The sequence below is a fragment of the Lactuca sativa genome, chromosome 8, assembly GCF_002870075.4.
Source record: "Lactuca sativa cultivar Salinas chromosome 8, Lsat_Salinas_v11, whole genome shotgun sequence".
NCBI lineage: Eukaryota > Viridiplantae > Streptophyta > Magnoliopsida > Asterales > Asteraceae > Lactuca > Lactuca sativa.
In genome coordinates, this window is record NC_056630.2 from 93014697 (window position 1) to 93037055 (window position 22359).

The 22359-nt window shown below is 34.0% G+C and overlaps 3 protein-coding genes and 1 pseudogene across 3 annotated transcripts; 1 reads left to right on the forward strand and 3 right to left on the reverse strand.

Moving 5' to 3' along the window:
* Nucleotides 1–4803: 4803 nt before the first annotated feature.
* Nucleotides 4804–8387, forward strand: LOC111908368 (pyrophosphate-energized vacuolar membrane proton pump). The gene is made up of 7 exons (XM_023904190.3): nucleotides 4804–5310; nucleotides 5792–6366; nucleotides 6450–6829; nucleotides 6893–7310; nucleotides 7369–7779; nucleotides 7855–7914; nucleotides 7988–8387. Exons 1-7 carry the CDS (start codon nucleotides 5064–5066, stop codon nucleotides 8192–8194), a joined length of 2298 nt encoding a protein of 765 aa, XP_023759958.1. The 5' UTR covers nucleotides 4804–5063; the 3' UTR covers nucleotides 8195–8387.
* Nucleotides 8388–8504: 117 nt separating this feature from the next.
* Nucleotides 8505–10273, reverse strand: LOC111908367 (codeine O-demethylase). Its single transcript, XM_023904189.3, has 4 exons — nucleotides 9947–10273; nucleotides 9406–9653; nucleotides 8991–9318; nucleotides 8505–8902 (listed from the first exon to the last, which is right to left on the reverse strand). Exons 1-4 carry the CDS (start codon nucleotides 10178–10180, stop codon nucleotides 8666–8668), a joined length of 1047 nt encoding a protein of 348 aa, XP_023759957.1. The 5' UTR covers nucleotides 10181–10273; the 3' UTR covers nucleotides 8505–8665.
* A 637-nt stretch (nucleotides 10274–10910) lies between these two features.
* On the reverse strand, nucleotides 10911–12697 carry LOC111908365 (protein SRG1). The gene is made up of 4 exons (XM_023904188.3): nucleotides 12285–12697; nucleotides 11945–12192; nucleotides 11526–11853; nucleotides 10911–11457 (listed from the first exon to the last, which is right to left on the reverse strand). The coding sequence occupies exons 1-4, from the start codon at nucleotides 12549–12551 to the stop codon at nucleotides 11221–11223; spliced, it is 1080 nt and encodes a 359-aa protein (XP_023759956.1). The 5' UTR covers nucleotides 12552–12697; the 3' UTR covers nucleotides 10911–11220.
* A 781-nt stretch (nucleotides 12698–13478) lies between these two features.
* On the reverse strand, nucleotides 13479–20564 carry LOC111908331 (uncharacterized; annotated as a pseudogene).
* Nucleotides 20565–22359: the final 1795 nt, after the last annotated feature.

Here is a 22359-nt window from a genome sequence, read left to right on the forward strand (position 1 = left end):
ATGAGTACCTTTACATATGCTTACATGATACATGAATACGCTTACATGAACACATTACATGAATACCTTTACGTAGATACAATTACCTATGTATACTTACATGAATACTTGAACCTTGGTTCTTTAGGATGAATTATTAGTACCTTCAGTAAATCGTCCTGCCTATCCCTGGTCAACGGGAGTCAATTACGGGACTAACCATTCCTGGAACCTACTGTTCGCCACAGAGGCTAATTGGACAATCTTCGGATGTTCATTAGGTTGTTATTACTATTATTAGGGGCCAATTACGGGACTAACCATTCCTGGAACCTACTATTCGCTATAGAGGTTAATCGGACAATCTTCGGATGTTCAGTAGGTTATTTATTTCGCTTACCGTGATGTATTGTTAGCACTTGTACCTCCGGCTAACACTTACATTATTACATATTTCCTATTACTTTATTTTGTGATATCTTCACATAAACGAGTAGTTAGACTAAGTACTTGTTAGCACCAGTACCTCCGGCTAACACTTACATTATTACATATTTCCTATTACTTTATTTTGTGATATCTTCACATAAACGAGTAGTTAGACTAAGTACTTGTTAGCACCAGTACCTCCGGCTAACACTTACATTATTACATATTTCCTATTACTTTATTTTGTGATATCTTCACATAAACGAGTAGTTAGACTAAGTACTTGTTAGCACCAGTACCTCCGGCTAACACTTACATGATTATACTTTTTCCTGTTTACTTTATTTTGTGATACTTTCACATAAACGAGGAGTTAGACTAAGTACTTTAGTACTAGTCAATAGAAAGGAAAAACTATCATTTTACTTACAGAACATTTAAGTCTTGGTAGAAGACTATCATATACTTTTTCCTATTTACTTTATTTTGTGATACTTTCACATAAACGAGGAGTTAGACTAAGTACTTTATTACTAGTCAATAGAAAGGAAAAACTATCATTTTACTTACAGAACATTCGGGTCTTGGTAGAAGACTACATTTCATACTTGTAGGAAATAAGGGATTTTCTAGGATTTTCAAACTTATATCAATTGTTACATTTAAAGATTTGCCAGACAATCATGACAGTTTTCCAAACAAGACAATGACACTTAAATACTTATGAATTCACCAGCTTTAGGCTGATACTCGCTTTCAAAATAACTTGTATTCTCAGGTCACCAGTTAGACAGGTACGATGTCCAGGCCTTGAGAAGACGGAGCACAATCAAGACTCGTCATGTTTTGATTACTCATTTTTATTATTGTACATTATGAAAGAACACACATGTATTAAAACTTTACTTTTAATGCAATGGATGATGTTGTTGCTTGTTTACTACTTTACACTGTTATGATACTTCACATGACGTCCTCCACCCCGGAACGTTTCCGCCGTTCTTGGTTTTGGGGTGTGACAACTTACTTGAGCTCGACTGATTACACACATCACACCCCCTTTTTTCTTTATAAAAATCTGTTCAGAAACTTATTTTCTTTATAAAAATCTTTTTAGAAACTTATTTTCCTTCAAAAGATTACCAATTTCTCATTTTGAGTTCAAATATACCCAAGAGTGTGTCTGAATCCCTCAAACCAAGGCTCTGATACCAACTTGTAACGTCCCAAAAATTCATAGTGAGATTTTCATTTTTAAAACAATAAACCATAGAAACAAGTTGTTCCAAAACCGATCAAAGTGAATATATTATTTAAACATCATAGTAAATACTGAAAGTTGCCAAATGCGGAAAACTCTGGTGGATGCGATATAGTCACGTCGAGTCCTTCCCTTTCGTACTGGAAGTACCTGAAACTATAAACATAAAACTGTAAGCACAAAACTTAGTAAGTTCCCCAAAATACCACATACCATACATAAGAAAGTGAATGCTATAGGTCAAATCATAGTCTTACAATCATTTCCTACCATGGGCCAAATCATGGTCTTTCCTAGCAATGTCGATGACCAAATCCCAGTCTTACATACAAGTGTTAGGGGCCAGATCATGGTCTTTCATAGAATTTCCAGGACCAGATCCTAGTCTTTCATACAATTGTCAGGGTTCAGATCCTGGTCTTTCATGCAAGTATCACACAGATGACTAGCATTCTACATAACAAAGTAATGGGTTGGCATTGGTGCCTTCGACCCATGAATCTAGTGAGGAGACTCACCTCTCAACCGGAAAGATCGTTGAACATGAAATTGCTTAGAACATCAGCTCTACTGGTCACCTACTCATTAGAGCATAACCAAACTTAACTTATAATAAATATACCCAAAATACCCCTAGGTCAAACTTGGTCAAACTCCTGGTTAAAGTCAAAGTCAATCGGGTCAACTCGGTGAGTACATTGGGCATACCCAACAGGTACGAGGGGCGTACTACATGTTTGACTAGAATCGAGGGGTACGTGCAGCGTCCCCTTTGGTATGTCCAACGTACGCAACTGCCACCCTTTCTTCACATTAAGAGCTTAATCCTTAAGCTCATTCGTCCAAAAATCTAGATCTAGCCCTCAAATGATGTTTTTAATCATAAAGTTTACAACTTTATGATCTTAAATGGTTATTAAGTGCTCAATACCAAATATCCTAACTTCTTAACTCTTTAAGACAACCTAGCTCATGCATGGAAGGAAACTAAGGTCCAAGATTACATTTTTATGGTTCCTAATAACTCTATAATGGATAAAGTTTCAGAATGGTCCAAACAACCAAGATCTAGTCTTTAAATCTCAAAGGGACCAAAAGTGCGTCTTTTGCAACTTAATCCATTAAGTTGAAGTCTACAACCTTTAGATCTGAATCAATATGATGTTTAGATGGATAAAGTTTCCAACTTTATCCATAACAAGGTCGCCAACTTTCAAGATCTAAACTTTATACACTAAAGTGACCTAAAGCTCATAACACCCAAAACTAGCTAGATCTAACAAATGCATCATCAAGATTCAAGCTTTATACCTCTTGAAGAAAGATCAAGGTGAACAAAGTCTGGATCTACAAGATCTAATGCAACCAACACTTCTCAAATGGCTCAAACTAGGGTTAGGGTTTCATGGGAGGGTGTTGGAGAGGTGGAGGCTGAGAATAGAATGGGTTTAGGGAAGTTAAGGAGCTTAAATATGGCTTAAACCACGAAAAAATAGGGTTTAGGTACTAGTCATGTACGCCCATCGTACTCCAGGTATGCCTAATGTACTCCAAGTTTGCCTAGTATGCCCATCGTACATCCTGTACGTCCAACGTACTAGACTAAGCCCAAAACATTCATAACTTCAAACGATCATAACTTCTTCATTTCAACTCCGTATTCGACGATCTTTATATCCACATAAAGGTATTAAAGAGCCTTACAATATTATTTGGATATCTTTGACTAAATAATTCCCAAACAAAAATCCATATTAAGAAGTCTGAAAATCACTTTTTGCTATTTTACCCTTTGACTCCAACATAAACCAAACTCTTGGATCCCATAATCCACATTACGCACATCCAAATGGGTCTAAACATCTCTTTCCCAAAGCCTGAAGCCTTATGATACTTGATCTTCGGGTCACGACCCCGCATTATGAAACGAATCGAAACATTGTGTTACATATTAAGAGGAAATTCATATGTAGATATCAAAGGGATTTCCTAACCCTTGAAAAGTGGAAAAATGAGGTTGAAATTTTTTCTAAGGGTTTAGATATCCCGAGCTAATTGACCATGAAATCGCAACCCCTTTAATGGAATCGTAGGTTAGGTTAGATAAACTACGATTTCGTTGGTTATTTTATTCATTTGCCTAAAAATTTTATTATTATTATTTTTTAAATTAATAAAGAAAAATGGCTATTTTTGTATTTTTTTTTAAAATATATCCAATAGTTATGATCAAATTTCAGATAATAAATTAAAAAAAAATAAAAAAAAAAATCATATTACATAGTGAAGCAAAAGGTATATTACATTATTTTATGTAATTATTCTCATATAAAGAAGAGTAACTAGAGGAGTGGCCTTGTATTGGGTTTATAAATCTTATAATTTTCATATAATTTTTCTATTGTACTCTTATATACTTCTTCCGTCCCAAATTGATAGTCCACTTTTGACTTATGAAGTTTTTTTTTCTTTAACTTTGACCTTAAATATTTTTATTTGTATTATATATTACTGGATAAAATTTATAACAATGAAAAAACATTTAAAATATATACAATCCATTCATATATTTTGCATCAAATATTATCTATCAAACACAAAAATATTTAAGGTCAAAGTTTAAGAAAAAAAACTTCAAAAGTCAAAAATGGACTATCAATTTAGGACGGATGTAGTATTAAATATTTCTGTAAATTTATTATTAGACACGAAACATTTATGTAAAATGTTATTAGACACTAAGTGTTTATGTAGTTTTGTGAAATGTAGGAGCAATATCCTTTTGGTAGGGATTATTTATGTAATTTTGTTAAAAGTTGGAAACATTTTTATAATTTTGTGAAAAATAAGGACCATTTATGTAAATTTGATAATAGAAAGGGACCATATCTATAACTTATGAAACTTAGGAACTATATTCATAAATTTGTTATTAGGGAGGGACTATTCCTATAAAAATAATTCTGCACAGGAGGGACCCATTCTGTAAATCATATAGACCTTTTTTTGTAAATTGTTTTCTATGTAGGAGTCATTTATGTAATTTTCTATTAAAATAGGGATCATGGTGTAATTTAGAGAGACCATTTTTGTAAATTTATTTTTGATAGGGACTGTTTTGGTAAACATCCCAATAGATGTAAAGAGTTATAGCATGAACAGACATCAATTTCATACCCGCTCGATTTTCTATCTTTTCTGAATTTATTATACATTCATATATCTGTATCTATATATACACGGTAACATCGTCTCCATCTAACCTTCCTTGCCGGAACCTGCATTGCCACCCATCCACCCGGCCTTCATTTTGCTTCAGTTTTCGTCTCTTTTACCAAATTTCATTTTGTTCGTTTTTCTCGTCGGAGATCCGTCCTCCTCCGCTATCACGGCCATGGGGACGTCAACAATTCTCCCAGATCTCGGCACCGAAATCGTAATCCCAGTCTGCGCCGTCATAGGAATTCTCTTCTCTCTCATCCAATGGTGCCTTGTCGCCAAAATCAAGCTCTCGCCGGAGAAGCCTTTCGCCGGTGGCGGCAGGCATGGGTACGCTGAATCCTTGATCGAGGAAGAAGAAGGCGTCAATGACCACACCGTTGTTCGTAAATGTGCCGAAATTCAGAACGCTATTGCCGAAGGTATTGCGATTGTTTTATTTCCTATAGATCGTTAATTATTGGTGTAATCTCGGTGATTTTGATTTCTCGATCAAATCTCGAAAACTGGAATGATTTGTTATCATTATTCTTATTCTCTCTGTGTAATCATGTTCCACGTTAGTAAATTTCATCTACAAATGAGTTTTACATCATGATTAGAAGAAATCTTCCTTATTCTTCCTTTATACTCATTTATAGCACTCTCTTCCATGCGTTATATTTGTTTTCTTTCCATTTTACATCATAAATCATAAATCTCTAGTTATACTTCTTAATTTATTTCGACAAGCTCATCTTGCATGAATTTTTTTTTCTGTGGATGAATTCTCTACTAAGCAATATAGGATGTGATTCTGATGTAGCTTTCTAGTTTACACATACTCTAGCTTTTTAGAGTCTGCGTGTGGTGTTGAATTGTTACAAGTGTATGTTTCCTTATAGACATTTATTGTTATTACAGGAGCAACTTCCTTCCTCTTCACTGAATACCAATACGTTAGTGTTTTCATGGCTGTTTTTGCTGTTCTAATCTTTGTATTCCTGGGCTCCATTGAGGGTTTCAGCACCAGTGACCAACAATGCACATACGATAGCAGCAAGCTCTGTAAACCTGCACTCGCAACTGCCATCTTCAGCACCATATCCTTTCTACTAGGTGGCATCACCTCAGTCATATCTGGCTACCTTGGAATGAAAATTGCTACCTATGCAAATGCCAGAACTACCCTTGAAGCAAGAAAGGGAGTAGGGAAGGCTTTTATTGTTGCTTTTCGTTCTGGTGCTGTCATGGGGTTTCTCCTAGCTGCAAATGGTCTCCTTGTTCTGTATATCACCATCAACTTGTTTAAACTTTATTATGGTGATGATTGGGAAGGCCTTTTTGAAGCCATAACTGGTTATGGACTTGGTGGATCTTCCATGGCACTCTTTGGTCGAGTTGGTGGTGGAATATACACCAAAGCCGCTGATGTTGGGGCAGATCTTGTTGGCAAGGTAGAAAGGAACATTCCAGAAGATGACCCAAGAAACCCTGCAGTAAGTCAGTCTTTACTTTTTAATCTAATTTCAGCACCCATCTATCTTCAAATTAACATGGCTTAAAAATCTTTTCGTTGCAGGTTATTGCAGACAATGTTGGTGACAATGTTGGGGATATTGCTGGTATGGGATCCGATCTTTTCGGGTCATATGCTGAGTCATCATGTGCAGCTCTTGTAGTTGCTTCCATTTCCTCATTTGGTAACAATCATGATTTCACTTCAATGATGTATCCTCTCCTTGTGAGTTCCATTGGTATTCTTGTTTGTTTGCTCACTACCCTTTTCGCCACTGACTTTTTCGAAATCAAAACTGTTAAAGAAATCGAACCCGCTTTAAAATACCAACTCATAATTTCCACCATCTTGATGACTATGGGTATAGCACTCGTTAGTTGGGTTGCCCTTCCTCCCTCCTTCACCATCTTCAATTTTGGAATCCAGAAAGAAGTTCGCAACTGGTAATTTTCAAATTTAGTCTCACAAATTGGATACAAAATTTCATGTCTTTCTGGGTTTTGCAGGCAATTGTTCTTATGTGTTAGTGTCGGTTTATGGGCCGGGCTTATAATCGGGTTTGTAACCGAATACTTCACCAGCAACGCATACAGCCCGGTCCAGGACGTGGCGGATTCATGCCGTACAGGGGCGGCGACAAATGTAATTTTCGGGCTTGCTTTGGGGTACAAGTCATGTATCATTCCGATCTTCGCAATCGCAATCAGTATTTATGTTAGTTTCACTTTCGCCGCCATGTACGGCGTCGCCGTTGCCGCCCTCGGAATGCTGAGCACCATCGCCACCGGTTTAGCCATCGATGCATACGGTCCGATCAGTGATAACGCAGGCGGCATCGCCGAAATGGCCGGGATGAGCCACCGGATTCGCGAACGTACCGACGCCCTTGACGCCGCCGGAAACACCACTGCCGCCATCGGAAAGGTAGCAATTCAAGTATTCCTTCATTAATTTAGCGATTAATTTGTCGGGTTATTTGTAGGGTTTTGCAATCGGGTCAGCGGCTCTTGTATCGTTGGCTCTATTCGGTGCGTTTGTGAGCAGAGCGGAGATCATAACGGTTGATGTTTTGACACCGAAAGTTTTCATTGGTTTGTTGGTGGGAGCGATGCTTCCTTACTGGTTTTCAGCCATGACAATGAGGAGTGTTGGAAGTGCAGCGCTTAAAATGGTGGAGGAAGTCAGGAGGCAATTCAATACAATTCCAGGACTCATGGAAGGAACTACAAAACCTGATTATGCAACTTGTGTTCAAATATCAACCGATGCATCCATTCAAGAGATGATTCCACCTGGCGCCCTTGTTATGCTTACTCCTCTCATTGTTGGGATCTTCTTTGGTGTCGAAACGCTTTCCGGTCTTCTTGCCGGATCTCTTATCTCCGGCGTTCAGGTTATCATTAGTCATTTTACCCAAATGACGTTTTTACTCATCATGCATTTCTCATGTGTTTTTAACTTAATATAGATTGCTATATCTGCATCAAACACCGGTGGTGCTTGGGATAATGCCAAGAAATATATCGAGGTATTATTAAAATTATAAAAACATCCTTTCCTTTTTTTTTTTTTTAAAGAAAAAGTGGATAACTTTGTTTTAGGCTGGTGCTTCTGAACATGCGCGAACACTGGGCCCCAAAGGGTCGGACCCACACAAGGCGGCTGTGATTGGTGACACGGTTGGCGACCCTTTAAAGGACACTTCCGGGCCGTCGCTAAATATCCTTATCAAACTCATGGCTGTTGAATCCCTCGTTTTTGCACCATTTTTTGCTACTCATGGTGGTCTTCTCTTCAAGTTTTTTTAAATAATTTTTTATTTTTTTTGGAGTTTATAACACTCGGATATATATATTTTAAGAGACTCTTGAAACTGTTTTTTTTAAACATATTTTTGTTTTAGCTATTAGACTTTTTCATTATACCAATTTGAAACCTTAGCAATAAGATATAAACCCAAATTTATCCGATTTTCTCCGTACTTGGAATGAGAATAGCAAGTGACTTTTGTTGGTATATTTATTTTAGGTGTAATTATCACTCTTCCTCAGCCCATTTGCTCAAAATTTCTCTGATTTGTCTTTTTGTCTAATCAATATCTTTCTAAAAAACAAGAAAGAAAAGAAAAACAAGTATTTTGATTAATTAACAAGTATAATTTATAATTCAATTCTTTTGACATCAACAAAACAAACAAAATGGAAATAACATTTTATACTCTACCAACCAAACCAAAGACAATTTTAATTTCTTTAATATTTTGATGGATTCCATTTGTTTCAAATCTTGCAAGCATCAATGGCTCTTCTACCTTGTTGATAATTCTTGAAAAAAAAGTCAGCAGTAAACGTGACATTCTTGTATAACTTGGGTTTTTCACACGTAACAAGCTCATCAACAACTCCAATATCCTTTTCCGTTTGAGGCATGCAAAACATCGCCAAAGTCATCCTTTCACTTTTTGAGTTCACAAACACTCTGTGCACAGGACTCTTGAACACCCCATTACTCATTATCTACACATATATTTTCTCAAATCATATATATCATTCTCAAAATCAAACTTCGTACATCATACAAAATCCATCAAAATTCATTTATTACCTCGAGTTGATCACCAATGTTAATGGTTAGGGCATCATGGGCAATAGGAACTCCAACCCATTCATCATCTTTCAAGATTTGAAGCCCTTCAACTTCTTTATCCTGCAACAAAACTGTGATTGCTGACCCATCTGCATGTGGTTTCACTCCTAAAACTTTTTCAGGCCATTGACATGGAGGGTAGTAGTTAAATCTTGCATTCATTGTTGAATTTGTCCCATATTGATTCAAGAAACAATTCTCCTCCAAATCTAATGATCTAGCAAGGGCTTTAAGCACAAGTTTATTGATCGAATCTATCTTACAGCTATATTCATCAAGAACCTCCCTGAGATATGTCATCGCAATTACATAATATTATTACAATAAGTCAAAATCCCATTTCAGCAATTGAGATCAAGTATGTTTATTTTACCTGAAGTGAGAGGGATTTTGAGGCCAGAATTGAAGCTTTTGTTGGTGTTTTGGAAGAACAGTGAGGTAAAGCCTATCAGTCCAATCAAGAGTCTGGTTATGTGAGAGAACCATGTCATTTCCATACCCTTCGAGATCATTTTTTGCTCTCATGTATTTCTTTTTCTCCTCCATTGATAACCCGAAGAACAGTTTGCTGATTTCTCTAACTTTCTCCAAAAACCAACTTTCAATTCCATGGTTAATTGCCTGAAAACCAATTGAGTTTCAAAAAAATTTCTTTAAAAGAATTTACAAGATATGGCACCAGATTGATTGGTTCCTAAATAAAAAATCGATTCATCAAATCTGAAACTGGTTGTTACATTCAAACTGATAAAGCCTAAATGTTAAAATCGTCCCTAAATTTACAACCGGTGGATTGAATTAGATCTACAGTTGCAGATATCATGTCGATCGATGGATCAATTACAGATAGTTATCCCGCAGATCAAGTGTTCGGGGCCAAGATATATGATATCGAGAGAGATAGAGAGAGAAACCTGAAAGCAGCCCCAAGAGCTAACAGCTGATTTGAGCTTATCGAGCTCCGAAGGAGATGAAGTTAAGATGCTAATATCAATAATAGGGATATGCTCAGTGATCGGAGACGACACACCGGTGTTGTTGAGGCTACCGTACTCTTCATCTTGTTTACGGATGTATCTTTTCGGCAGGTGGTTATAGTCCGCCGCTATTTCTTGAACTTGTTTGGTTTGAGACTGGGAATCAACCATGGCGATGGTGTAGCAAAGCGTTGATTTGTATCGGGAGCCAACAGAATTCGATTACCTGTTTGATGTTCTTCTTCTAAGATGTTTTTGGTCAACGGCACGCATGTCAAACAGTCAAAGTCATGGATATAATATCATAACACTTTTTTTTTTTTTTTTTTAATTAATTTAAACTTTTTACTTTAATATTTACAATCCCATTAGCAAAAATTCGTGCAGCGTTCACTGCTAGAAAATTATGTCATTGAAGTACTTGCAACATCGTTAAAATCTTTGGCGTCAAAAACGACTTTAAAAAATAATATAGTTTTTAATTTGTAAAATAATTATATATGTTTTTTTTTCACATTCAAACCTTATGACAAGCTATTTCACGTTAAGTTTTCAATTTGTATACATTTAATTATTATTATTTTTCTTTGCAAATAAGTCTTTGTTGTTTTTATACACATCCATCCAGTCCTTATGAATGATTTCTTCCTGTTTTATTCATGTCAATCATTAATGAGTTGTTCTCATATGTGGCTAGTCCGGACAATAGAATCATATATCATTAATAACATTGTACCTTTGATATTAATAGTTGTTATAGTACAATACCAACTAAATTTAATATCAATAACAACTTCATTCAATAGCAATATCAATTACATTACATCACGCGAAGAACTTATATTAGCCATAATGATTCTAATATCAATACCAACTAAACGTGTACAAAATGAGAACTATATTACTCTTTTAGATCGGTTTCCATCTTTTAACGTTATGCACTATTTCGTTGCTAAATGTACATTATTGACCAGTCATGAAATTCCCGTTACTAATTTGTCGATGTGTATATGTATGTATACATACAAATACACATAGACAAAGACATAAAAAGACACTATACACATACATTACTTGTGCCATCATGCCATGTTACTATGATTTCTAATGTTATTTGGATGACACACACAAAATAACAAAAACACAGAACATAAATACATAATAAGTGGAAGGGACGATGAAGTTATGAACCAACCATCTTGTGAACATAGTCAAATCTTGCAAACATCGATTGCTCTCCTACCTTTCTGGTAATACTTGAAAAATGAGTCGACAGTAAAGGTCACGTTCTTGTATAGCCTCGGTGTTTCATCGGTAACAAGCCCATCCACAGGCCCAATATCCCTTTCCGTTTGAGGCATGCAAAACAAAGCCACAGTCATTCTTGCATCTTTGGAGTTGATCAACACCCTATGCATAGGGCTCTTGAAAATCCCATTGCTCATTATCTACACATTTTCATATTCTTCAAATCAAGTTACATCATCATTAAAACTTTTAGCTAATTAAGGATTACCTCAAGTTGATCACCAACATTGATTGTTAAAGCATCGGGAAGAATAGGAACTCCAACCCATTGACCATCTTTCAAGACTTGAAGCCCTTCAACCTCTTTGTCTTGCAACAGAAATGTGAGTGCTGAAATATCAGCGTGTGGTTTTACTCCAAACACTTTGTCTGGCCATGGACATGGAGGGTAGTAGTTAAACCTTGCCTCCATTGTTGCACTTGTCCCATATTGATCCAAGAAGCTATTTTCCTCCAAGTTTAATGATCTAGCAAGGGCTTTTAGGAGAAATTCATTAATCAACTCTATTTTGGAGACATATTCATCGACAACCTCCCTGAAACATCATAATTGTATTCAGCAATTTCAAGACAACTCTAACAAATAATCTCTGTAAATCAATATTCAACATATACTAATGATTTTACCTGAAGTTAGAGGGATTTTGGGGCCAAAATTGAAGCCTTCGTTGCTGTTTTGGAAGAACATTAAGATAAAGTCTATCATTCCAATCAAGAGTCTGATTCTCTGAAAGAACCATGTCATTCCCATATCCTTCAATATTATCTTCTGCTCTCAAGTATTTCTTCTTCTCCTCCCCTGAAAATCTGAAGAACAGTTTGCTGATTTCTCCAACTTTCTCCAGAAATGAACCTTCAATTCCATGGTTAATTGCCTGAAATGAAATCCATTCGAGTTTCGTGAGAACATGCAGGCAACTGAACCTATATATGTGTTGATGCTCGAGAGAGAGAGAGAGAGAGAGACCTGAAAGCAGCCCCAAGAGCTAACAGATGATTTAAGCTTATGGAGCTCCGAAAGAGATGAAGTTAAGAGGCTAATATCAATAACGGGAACCACCTCACTCATCGGAGATGATACAGGGGTGTTGCTAACGTTACCGTACTCTTCATCTTGCTTACGGATATATCTTTCCGGCGGGTGGTTATAGTCCGCCGCTATCTCTTGAACTTGTTTGGTTTGTGAATCGTGGTTCTCCACAGCGGTCGCCGACGTCGCCTGGGATTCAGCCATGGTGTATCAAGGCGTTGATCGGTATGATCAGCAGGCAACTGAACCTGTATACGTGTTGATGCTCTGGGTGATAGCAATCCGTACTGTAGATGTATATGCATTGATTGTTGAGCAAAAATTGGATTTTTATCATCTGAAGCTGAACTGACAGGCCGACAAACAGCAAAGACTTTTGACAATCTTAAGCTTTTCAAAAACCTTTTTGAAAAAAACATTAATGAAGTTTTTCAATCAAAGTTTTTCTTTTTCAAGAGCTGTTAATTAACCAATTTTGTTGTCATGAGCTTCTTTTCAACCAATTAAAATAGATAATTTATTGTATGTAATATATTTATAAATAGAAAAATCTCTTTAATGGATATAAAATATGCTTTTTAAAATTAGAAAAATTGAACATCTACGCTAATGTTTTATAAACGGTTTTGTTCGAATCGGTCGGTTAAATTGGTTGGATTGGAAATCTAAGAATAGAACGGTTCAGCTATCACTAATTTTATGTCTATTTTTGGATTGAAACAAATCGGTTAAACTGAAATATTAAAATCCACATTGAAGTGATGTAATTGGACATTGTGGTGTTTTTCATTTATGTTTAGATTTCTCGTATATTTATGTATATCTTTTATTTGATAACCAATTACATATATACAGGGTCGGCCCCGAGACTTTAGAGACCCTGTGCGATTTAACGAAAAATAGACCCTAAAATTTGAAATATCTCAAAATTAAAGCAAAAAAATATACATCTTAATTTTTTATTGCAAATACATAAAATTAAAATTTCATTCAAAATAATAAACAAAAAAGAAATTGGTTTCTACTTTAAAACTGTCATCCTGAAATAAATTTCTCAATAACATTTTCATATGTAACTTTGTCCAACATGTTACGTTCAATCGTCATCAAAGCCAATCCATTAAATCGTTCTTAAGTCATTGTAGATCGTAAATAGGACTTCAAAATCTTCAGTTTTGAAAAACTTCGTTCTGCAGATGCAACAATAACATGAATAGTCAACATAATTCTATATTCAATAGATGTAATAGGAAAACAATCAACACATTTTAAAAAGTTTAAAATATCAATTGTTGTCATTTTTTCTCTGGGCAAAAGATGTAGAAGTAATTTTAACTCAACATACAAGTCATTTCCATCAATATCCGATTGCTCATCTTTCTTGAGTGAAGTTTCAAGAGACTTACAACAAGATTTTAAGGTTATATCATCTAATGAATGTAGTTTTTCTGAATTAAACAAAAAACCAAATATTTTATCATATTGTTGATATTGTTCAAACCTTGTAGTTAAACAAGTAATTGTTTGATCAACAATATAAATAAAATATTTAACCCTAAATTTCTCTTGTGCGGATTGTGAAACACTACAAGAAGTATGGGATGAAATCTCATCAAAATGTTTTTTTATTTTTTTTAGAAAATATTGGATCGATACCCATTTCCAAGACAATATCTTTTGCAGTTTCTAAAACATTTAAAAAACCATTTTCTCTATATTCTTTAAAAAACGAAATCAACCTTTTTATTTTTTTACATAGCAACATCAATAAGCATATCTTTTGATTGTAATTTTTTGCTAACTAAATTAACAATATTTAACATTTCATACCAAATTACTAAAGCCAATATAAGCTCAAAATTACCAAGTTCATTTTTTGTTAAAGATTTAGGTTCACTTGTTATTTTTGGATCATTATCATTTTTGGCTACTTGAAGTAAAGCTTTTTGTATGTCAAAAATTTGAGAACTCTATAGCTTTAACACTATCAACACGAATCTCCCACCGAGTGGATGACAAAGATTTAGGAGTTAACCCTTTCACATCATCTTTTAAAATTTGCCATCTCTTAGTGGAATTTGCAAAAATTGTATAGATACGTTGTATTGTTCCAAAAAACCTTTAGCTTTACCACAAGTATTAGCCATATCACACAAAGTTAAGTTCAAACTATGACAACCACAAGGAGTATAAAAAGCTCTAGAATTTATATCTAAAAGCTTTTTTTGCACTCCTTGATGTTTTCCTTTCATATTTGATCCATTATCATAACCTATTCCACGCACATTATTAATGTCAAGATCAAGCAAATTCAATTCATTTTGTAAAACATCAAAAAGTCCTTGGCCGGTTGTATCATTTACATCTAAAAACCCTAAAAAGGATTCTTCAATGCAAACAACATTTGATGAAACATCCACATATCTTAAAATAATAGTCATTTGCTCTTGGTGACTTATATCAAGAGTACAATCAAGTATTATAGAAAAATATTTTGCATTTTTTATCTTTCTAATAATCATAGATTTTATTTTCGAAGAAAGCAAAATTATTAATTCATTTTGTATCCTATGCCCAAGATAATGTTTATAGATACCAATTTCAATTGTAATACGTTGCATATGCTCATACGAAACCATTTCAAATTCAGCCAACATTTCAAATAAGCCTAAGAAATTTCTATTGTTATCTTCATACACTTTCTCATTAGTACCACGAAAAGCAAGATTATGTTTAGCAAGAAATTTCACAATAGAGATAATTCTCAACAAAACTTGTCTCCAATGAACTTTTTCTTTTTTTAATTGTTTTTGAGCTGCATTATCAATAGTTTTATTTTTTTGTAATCTTAAATGCAAATCATACCAAGTTTTTATATTTTTAACATGTTCCATACTAGTTTCATACTCTTTAATTCTAGTGTTAAGATGTATCCAATCTCTAAAACCCTCATTTGCTAATTGACCATTTCCACACCCTTTTCGAAAAAATTTACAACAAAAACAATTTTTTTTATCAATTTCTTTAGAATAAACAAGCCAATCTCTATCATATATTTCCCCATTTAGTAAAGTTTTAGTGTAATATGTTGCATAAAATCTTCTTAAATATTTATCTTTAGGACCTTTTATAATGGATAAATCTCTTTTAGGACCTTTCAATGCTAATATATTTATCATATTAGAATCAAGAACATCCCAATATCTTGGACCAAATATATCGAAAGTGTGAAAATCAACATTATCATCAACATCAACATTAGGATTATCATTAGCATCAACATTGTCATTAACATTATCATTAACATCAACATCAACATAATCATTATTATCAAGATTATCTTCATTAACAATTTGTGTTTCACTTTCTGAAAAATTTTGTGTTTTTTTTTTGTTATAAACTTATCCATAGAACCTGCTTGAGCTTTATTATATTCTTCAATTTTTTGTTTCTTTTTACGTTTTTCAAATCAAGATGCATATGTTTTTAATCTAGGAGGCATTGTAAATTATAGAAAAGAAAGAAACGACCTTATTTGCGAATTGAGATTTGTAGATTTCTTCTTCGTTTTAGATTTTCCACACTTCAAATCACCAAGAGAAGATACCAAAAGTATAAATAAAAATAAAAATCCAAATAAGAAATCAAATAACATATCAGAAAAGAAAAATTAAAGAAATCATATCAGATCATAATCCAAAAATTACCTTATATTTTGACACTTCAAATCAGAAAACAATGTTATGCTCCAAAAAAAAAATTCAGAAAACCTGCTATTTGAGATCAAAATATAGTTCTTAGTCCTTACAAATAAGAAGTAAATAGAAACAGAAAATAAGAATTTGTGATTTTTCAGAAACAAAAAAGTAGAAAAAATCAAAAACTTGAAAGGAGAATTTACATTCCTTGACCCTTGTTTCTTTTGATTACAGAAACTGATAATTTGATATTGATGGTCTTGTATTTCGAAATTTGATCAGAAAAAAGATTGATAAAAAATTATTCAATTAGAAAATAACAAACCATGAAAAACAAAACTAAAGTTTAAAGTTACCTTTGATTTCGAAACCTCAAGGCTCAAACAGTCAAACAGGTAAGATTTTGAAGCTTCAGATTTTGAAATTTGATGATTCTTTATTCGAAATTTGAAGCTTGATAGTTCTGAACTTTTGAGACTCAATGAAGAACAAGAGGATTAGAAGAAATAGAAGTAAGAATAGACTGAATTGGTTGGTTGTTATCGCTGAAGAAGAAGAAGAAGAAGAAACAAAATTAAGAACTGAAATCGTGTCTTTAATATTGGAATAGAAATGATTGAATAGATATTACCGTTCCTCCTGCTCCTGAAATGATGTTTGTTATTACCAATGTCTGCGTCAATGAAGAAGATTAGAAGAAACCGAAGGGTTTTCTGTTTCTCGAAAGTTCATTCCCGTTCCTTCTTCTAGGTGGCGTTCCTTCTTCTGGTGAGTAATAAAAATTAACCTAATTTTTTTGGGTCGATTGAACCTAGTATACAAGAATTATTAAATAATTTTTGGGCCCTATGATTTTTTGGGCCCTATTCTTGGGCACTGTTTGAACCTCCATTGGGCCGACATTGCATATCCATTTTTTGCAATTTTATAAAGTCAATATGAGAAAGCCTTTGAATATGAGATAATCATATAACATTTGACTTGATTTCTAATGCGCATATTGACCAAATTTGTAAACCCTCAATATGATTAAGAACTCTTATTTATTGGAACTTCGATAAGTTTTTCTTTATAGCTTAAGTGGAGTGGTTTTGTCACTAAAAATGGTAAATGTCATGAAACTTTATGATTATGTTTGGTAATTGTTTTGAAGCTTTTTGGTATCGAAACTTTTATAATTCGGTTTGGTATTAAAATTATGTAAGTTCTATTTGGTACTAAAATTATTTAATTTTGAAAACCAAGTTGACTCGACGTTCGAACAAGTTCAATCGGGAACTAACCACCACACCAGTGTAACTAAAACCTTTTTTTTTTAACATTAATATCCGTTAATCATCGACCTTACAGATATTGTTACACCTAAGCCTAAGCCCTGGTTAGATCCCTTTCCTATCCTCTATTTAATTAATTTTGAAATTTTGGTCCTTACGTTGGGCTTACCTGGATGGTACACTGGGTGTAAGGTTCATTAAAGGAAAACGTCGCCATTTTGGAGTACGCTGGGCGTACACTAGTGTACGTTGGGTGTACTCGATCCGGACGAAAACTCTAATCTTGGGGGTTTAGACCATATATATATTGATTTTTAAGGCCCATCACCCCACCCCATTTCTAGCCTCCATCATTTGAGACGTTTTCTTGCAAACCCTATCCCCCTTTAGTGCATTTTGAGACCTTGGGGTGTGTTTTTGTGTGTTCCAAGGGAAGAAAAAGGTGGTGGTGAAGTTTGGAATCTAGAAGCAAGCTTGGATATGAAATTCTTGCATCATTCTCCATCTTCAGAAGCTAAAAAGTTCCCACCTTGATGGTTAAATTGTTAGATCTAGCTTGCATGGTGATGTTTTGAATTATGAGCTTTTGTCCTCAAATTATGACTTTCTTGTGCATGACATGCTATAGAATATTTGGGCTGTCCTTTTGGATGTTTTTCCATGTCTTGAGTCATAAAAATATGATCTTGGCCCCTAAGATTCTTTCATGCAAGTCATTAAGAGCTTTAGTGGTTAAAAAGAGTTAGGGTTTTGTTGTTGGGTTTGTTCTTGGCATGTAAAACCATAAAGTTGGAAACTTGATGGTTTGGGATATGTTTTAAGACTAGATCTGAGACTTGGACAAAATGACTTAAGGGATTAAGCCCTTAAAAGTTGAATTTTTGAGCCATCGCGTACTCTGGGCATACCTGGACGTACGTTGAGCGTACGCCGTTAGAAGCCCGACCAAGATCAAGAGTACGCAGGGCGTATGAGCCGAGCACGCTAGACGTACTCGGTATATGTTAACTTCTGACCGTTGACTTTTTGGACATTGATTATGACTTTCGACCAAGTTTGACTTTGGGTATTTTGGGAGTATTATAGACTAACATTACGAATCGGGTCTGAGTTTATTGTTTAGGCGGACAGTAGAGCTGGTGTATGTGTTACAAAGTTCTGTGCAGTTAATCCTTGATCATAAGGTAAGTTCTCTCACTATGCCAATGGGTCTAAGGCACCAAGGCCAACCCATTTATTGATTTTATGTATCCTAGGATGTAGGATTGCTATGATAGTCCTATGTATGCTTTGTTTGTGTATATGTCGACATCTGGGTGGTTGGGTTGAGACTGGAGGTCCACAAACCCGATATGGTAAGGTTGAGGCCACGTGCCAACAAACCTGGATGGTTGGGTTAAGGTTACGTGCCAACAAACCCTAGATGGTTGGGTTGAGGTGTTGCTGCTCCATGCTGTAAACCAACAAACCCGGTATGGTTGGGGTGAGGTCAAGGACCAACAAACCCTGTATGCATGCTATGTATTATCTGTGGTGTGTCGTATTTTGGGAAGCTCAGTATGTTATGGCTTACAATTTGAATTTCAATGTTTTGGGTATTTCTGACGAGCAGGGAAAAGCGAAGACGTGATTGTACACGTCATCTAACTTTTTATGATTGAGAGATACTATGATATGATAATTTGACTTATATTGGTTTTTAAAACAATGTTTTGGTAATTATTGAACTATGGAGTTATGTTTTAAAAATGAAAAATTTTAATCTAATTTTGGGACGTTTCAAATATTTGTTTATCATGCTATCTTTCCATAAACTTTGTCAATCAAAACGTTAATAAATTAAAACCCATTTCAATTATTGACCATTTAACTAAAAAAATATATAAATTATGTGATGTTACTAAGATTCTAAAAAACTCGTCATGGTGCGTCATGACTCCAAGACTTATACTTGACGTTACGTTTTAATAACATGCCACCTTAAGTCATATATGTATATAAAAAAGACTAGTATTAATATATATATATATATATATATATACACACACACACACACAAAATTGCCGCTTTAAATCACACCTTATAAACGACATGACTCGTCACGGCTCGTAAAAGCTTGAAACTTGACATTGCCGCCAAATCACACCAAACATTATTTAGAGCCATGAATGTTAACCTTATCTTTGTGAAATATTTTATAAAGTGTTTTCATCCAAATTGTTAACTTATAACAATAACACTACATAAAATCAATGTATTACAATATACAAAATTAAAATAAATACTACTAAATCGAAAGTCCATATTTCATTTTTATCTCATCACACATGTGATTATACACAAATTGTTCGCAAGTCATATCTTGCTTATTTTCATACAGGGAAAATGACTTAATAAGGTAAAAAAGTTCAAAAAATTTACAAAAAATACCATTATTTTTTTAGGGTAAAAAATATCATTTTACCGGGTATTGTAGGTTACCCGGTTAAACTTGATCACTGGCCATCACACACATGTTCATCATTTTTCTAAACATATATCATTAATCGTCGTTTTTCATCTCCTTCGTTACTATAGAATCAAAACACACCCATATTTGCTTCTAAAAGTCCCCACGATCACCATAGATCAAACACATACACCATTTATGCGATCAAATACACACATATACACCGTTTATGAGATCAAGAAAAAGAGATAATTTAGACTCAAACAATACCCTAGATTTTTTTTTCTTCTTGATAGCCATTATATGCTCAGTTATCCCTAAAATAATGAGAAGTATGTTCGCTACACTCCTGAGCATGTTGAATTTTTTTTTTCTTCTTGATTGCCTAAAACCCAATTCTATTCGTCGTCAACAACTCATTCGTTAAGGCACTATTATCTCCAACATTGAATCCAATCGGGAATGTAACAGTCGCACCCGGTATATAAAACGGACCGAAGACATTAATTTGGCGTACATCCTAGCCAAAATGCACAAAAGGGAAAAGAGAAGATGGTGGTGTAGAAAAAACCCAAACTGCGATGGCGAAATGTCGCCGCCACCGTGAAGGGTTTTAGAACCCACTTGCGGTGATGGTTTGCTAGAAATCTAGTCGAAGAAGGAGATTGTCTGAGCCGCAGAAGAAGGAGATCGTCATTCTCGGAGAAGGGCAACTACCGTCATCGTCTTCGCCATTGTGGAGATTGTTTCCGGTGGAGTGACACCTAATTTGGTAGTTGAAGGTGTAAATGTCCATTAAATAACCCCAAGTCGTTATTTTACCTGAGGTAACTGGTTACCTCAGGTTACCACAAGTCTTTATGTATAGTTTGTTGGTGTTTTTTTGTACAAATGCATCAATTTAATGGTATTTTTTACACTAAAAAAAGAATAATGGTCATTTTTAGATATTTTTGAAACTTTGTTACCTTTTAAAGTCGTTTTCCCTTTCATATAATATATATATTTTTAAAATTTTCTTTGAAGACTTTGATTATCTATTTCATGTGTAACATTTGTTCTGACATACAATGACACTAACCTTTTAAAGTCATTTTCTCTTTCATATAATATACTAGATTATGACCCGCGTTAAACGCGGAGAAAATAAATTAAATATACATCACATTAGTAGATGGTATTGCTTTAAGTGAAATTATAATAAAAAATGTTAGTTAGATTCATTTTGAGTTTTTGAACCAAACTTATTAAATAAAAATATTTAATATTTATATTAGAGCAATTTAATGTTTTAATACAGTAATTTTTAACATAAATGATCCACGTGATATTTGTTTTATCACAACATGATGTGACTCATTGATTAAAACATGTTGTGTCGTAGCTTTATAAATTGATTTTGTTCGGTATACAAACCCCCATGGAGGCTCATATGACACTTTTCATATTGGTCACGTAAAACCAAAAACAATAATAAGTTGTTATATGTACCAACAACGTTAAATTCTGTAAAGAAATTTGATAAAAAAAAATACAATTAAAGTGCATTGCTATAGCCATAAACATCAAACTTAGACATTGTAATTTGGTCAATTTCTAAAGTATCTTTTCCTTATAAGAATAAAATATAATTTTTTAGGCTACACCTAATCATATATACATATCTTCCGATCAAAGAAATTATTACAAAATAAGCCTTGTTATGAACAAAAGTATAATATTAGTTTCATAATTTGCCAAAGATTAACACTAATAACTAATAATGAACTTTCACAAATCTTGCATTTTGGTCACTGCATCTAACTAACAAATGAATTTCAGTTTAGAGGATTTATTCAAGAAGTACATCCATGACTTCTTGTAGCTGAATTTGGGGGAATGCTAAGACCTATTAAGATATGTGAGAACGGTTTATGAGACTACGGTTGGTTTCTAGAGGACAATACAAATTCAAAATGTTAGTACGTATCTTTCCTCTAGTAGATTGATTAATTTTTTTATGACATCTCAACAGGAATATAGTAATAACAGGTAATAAGAACAAAGTAAATGCATGAAATTAGAGAAGAAGAACGAGACAGAGTAAAAAAAAACCTAGAAAAAAGAAATGGAGAAGAAGACCATTGAAGAAGAGCATTATAAATCGTACGACTCAATCCAAAATCGTAAGAATAAAAAATTCAATGTAATTCTCTCTCTCTCTCTCTCTCTCTATATATATATATATATATATATATATATATATATATATATATATATATATATATATATATAGTATTTTTGAATAAGGAAATCATTATCTTCCAAAAAATTGGGATCCTAAGATATCAACTTGGAGATTTTCGACTATCATCTGGAAAAAAAAGATATCGGTTATATTGATTCAAAATTTCAAATTAATTAACCTGCATATTTAATGAGTTTTAAAATTCAAACCGTTATCTCAAATTGATTCATTTTACGTGGGATATACTGGGAAATAAATTATGAATAATATTGACAGTAATTTTGACTCACAAATATTTTGTTGATTTAATGGGATTAGATTAGATTTTGTGGGTTAATAACTGAATTATTGATATGCTTATTTA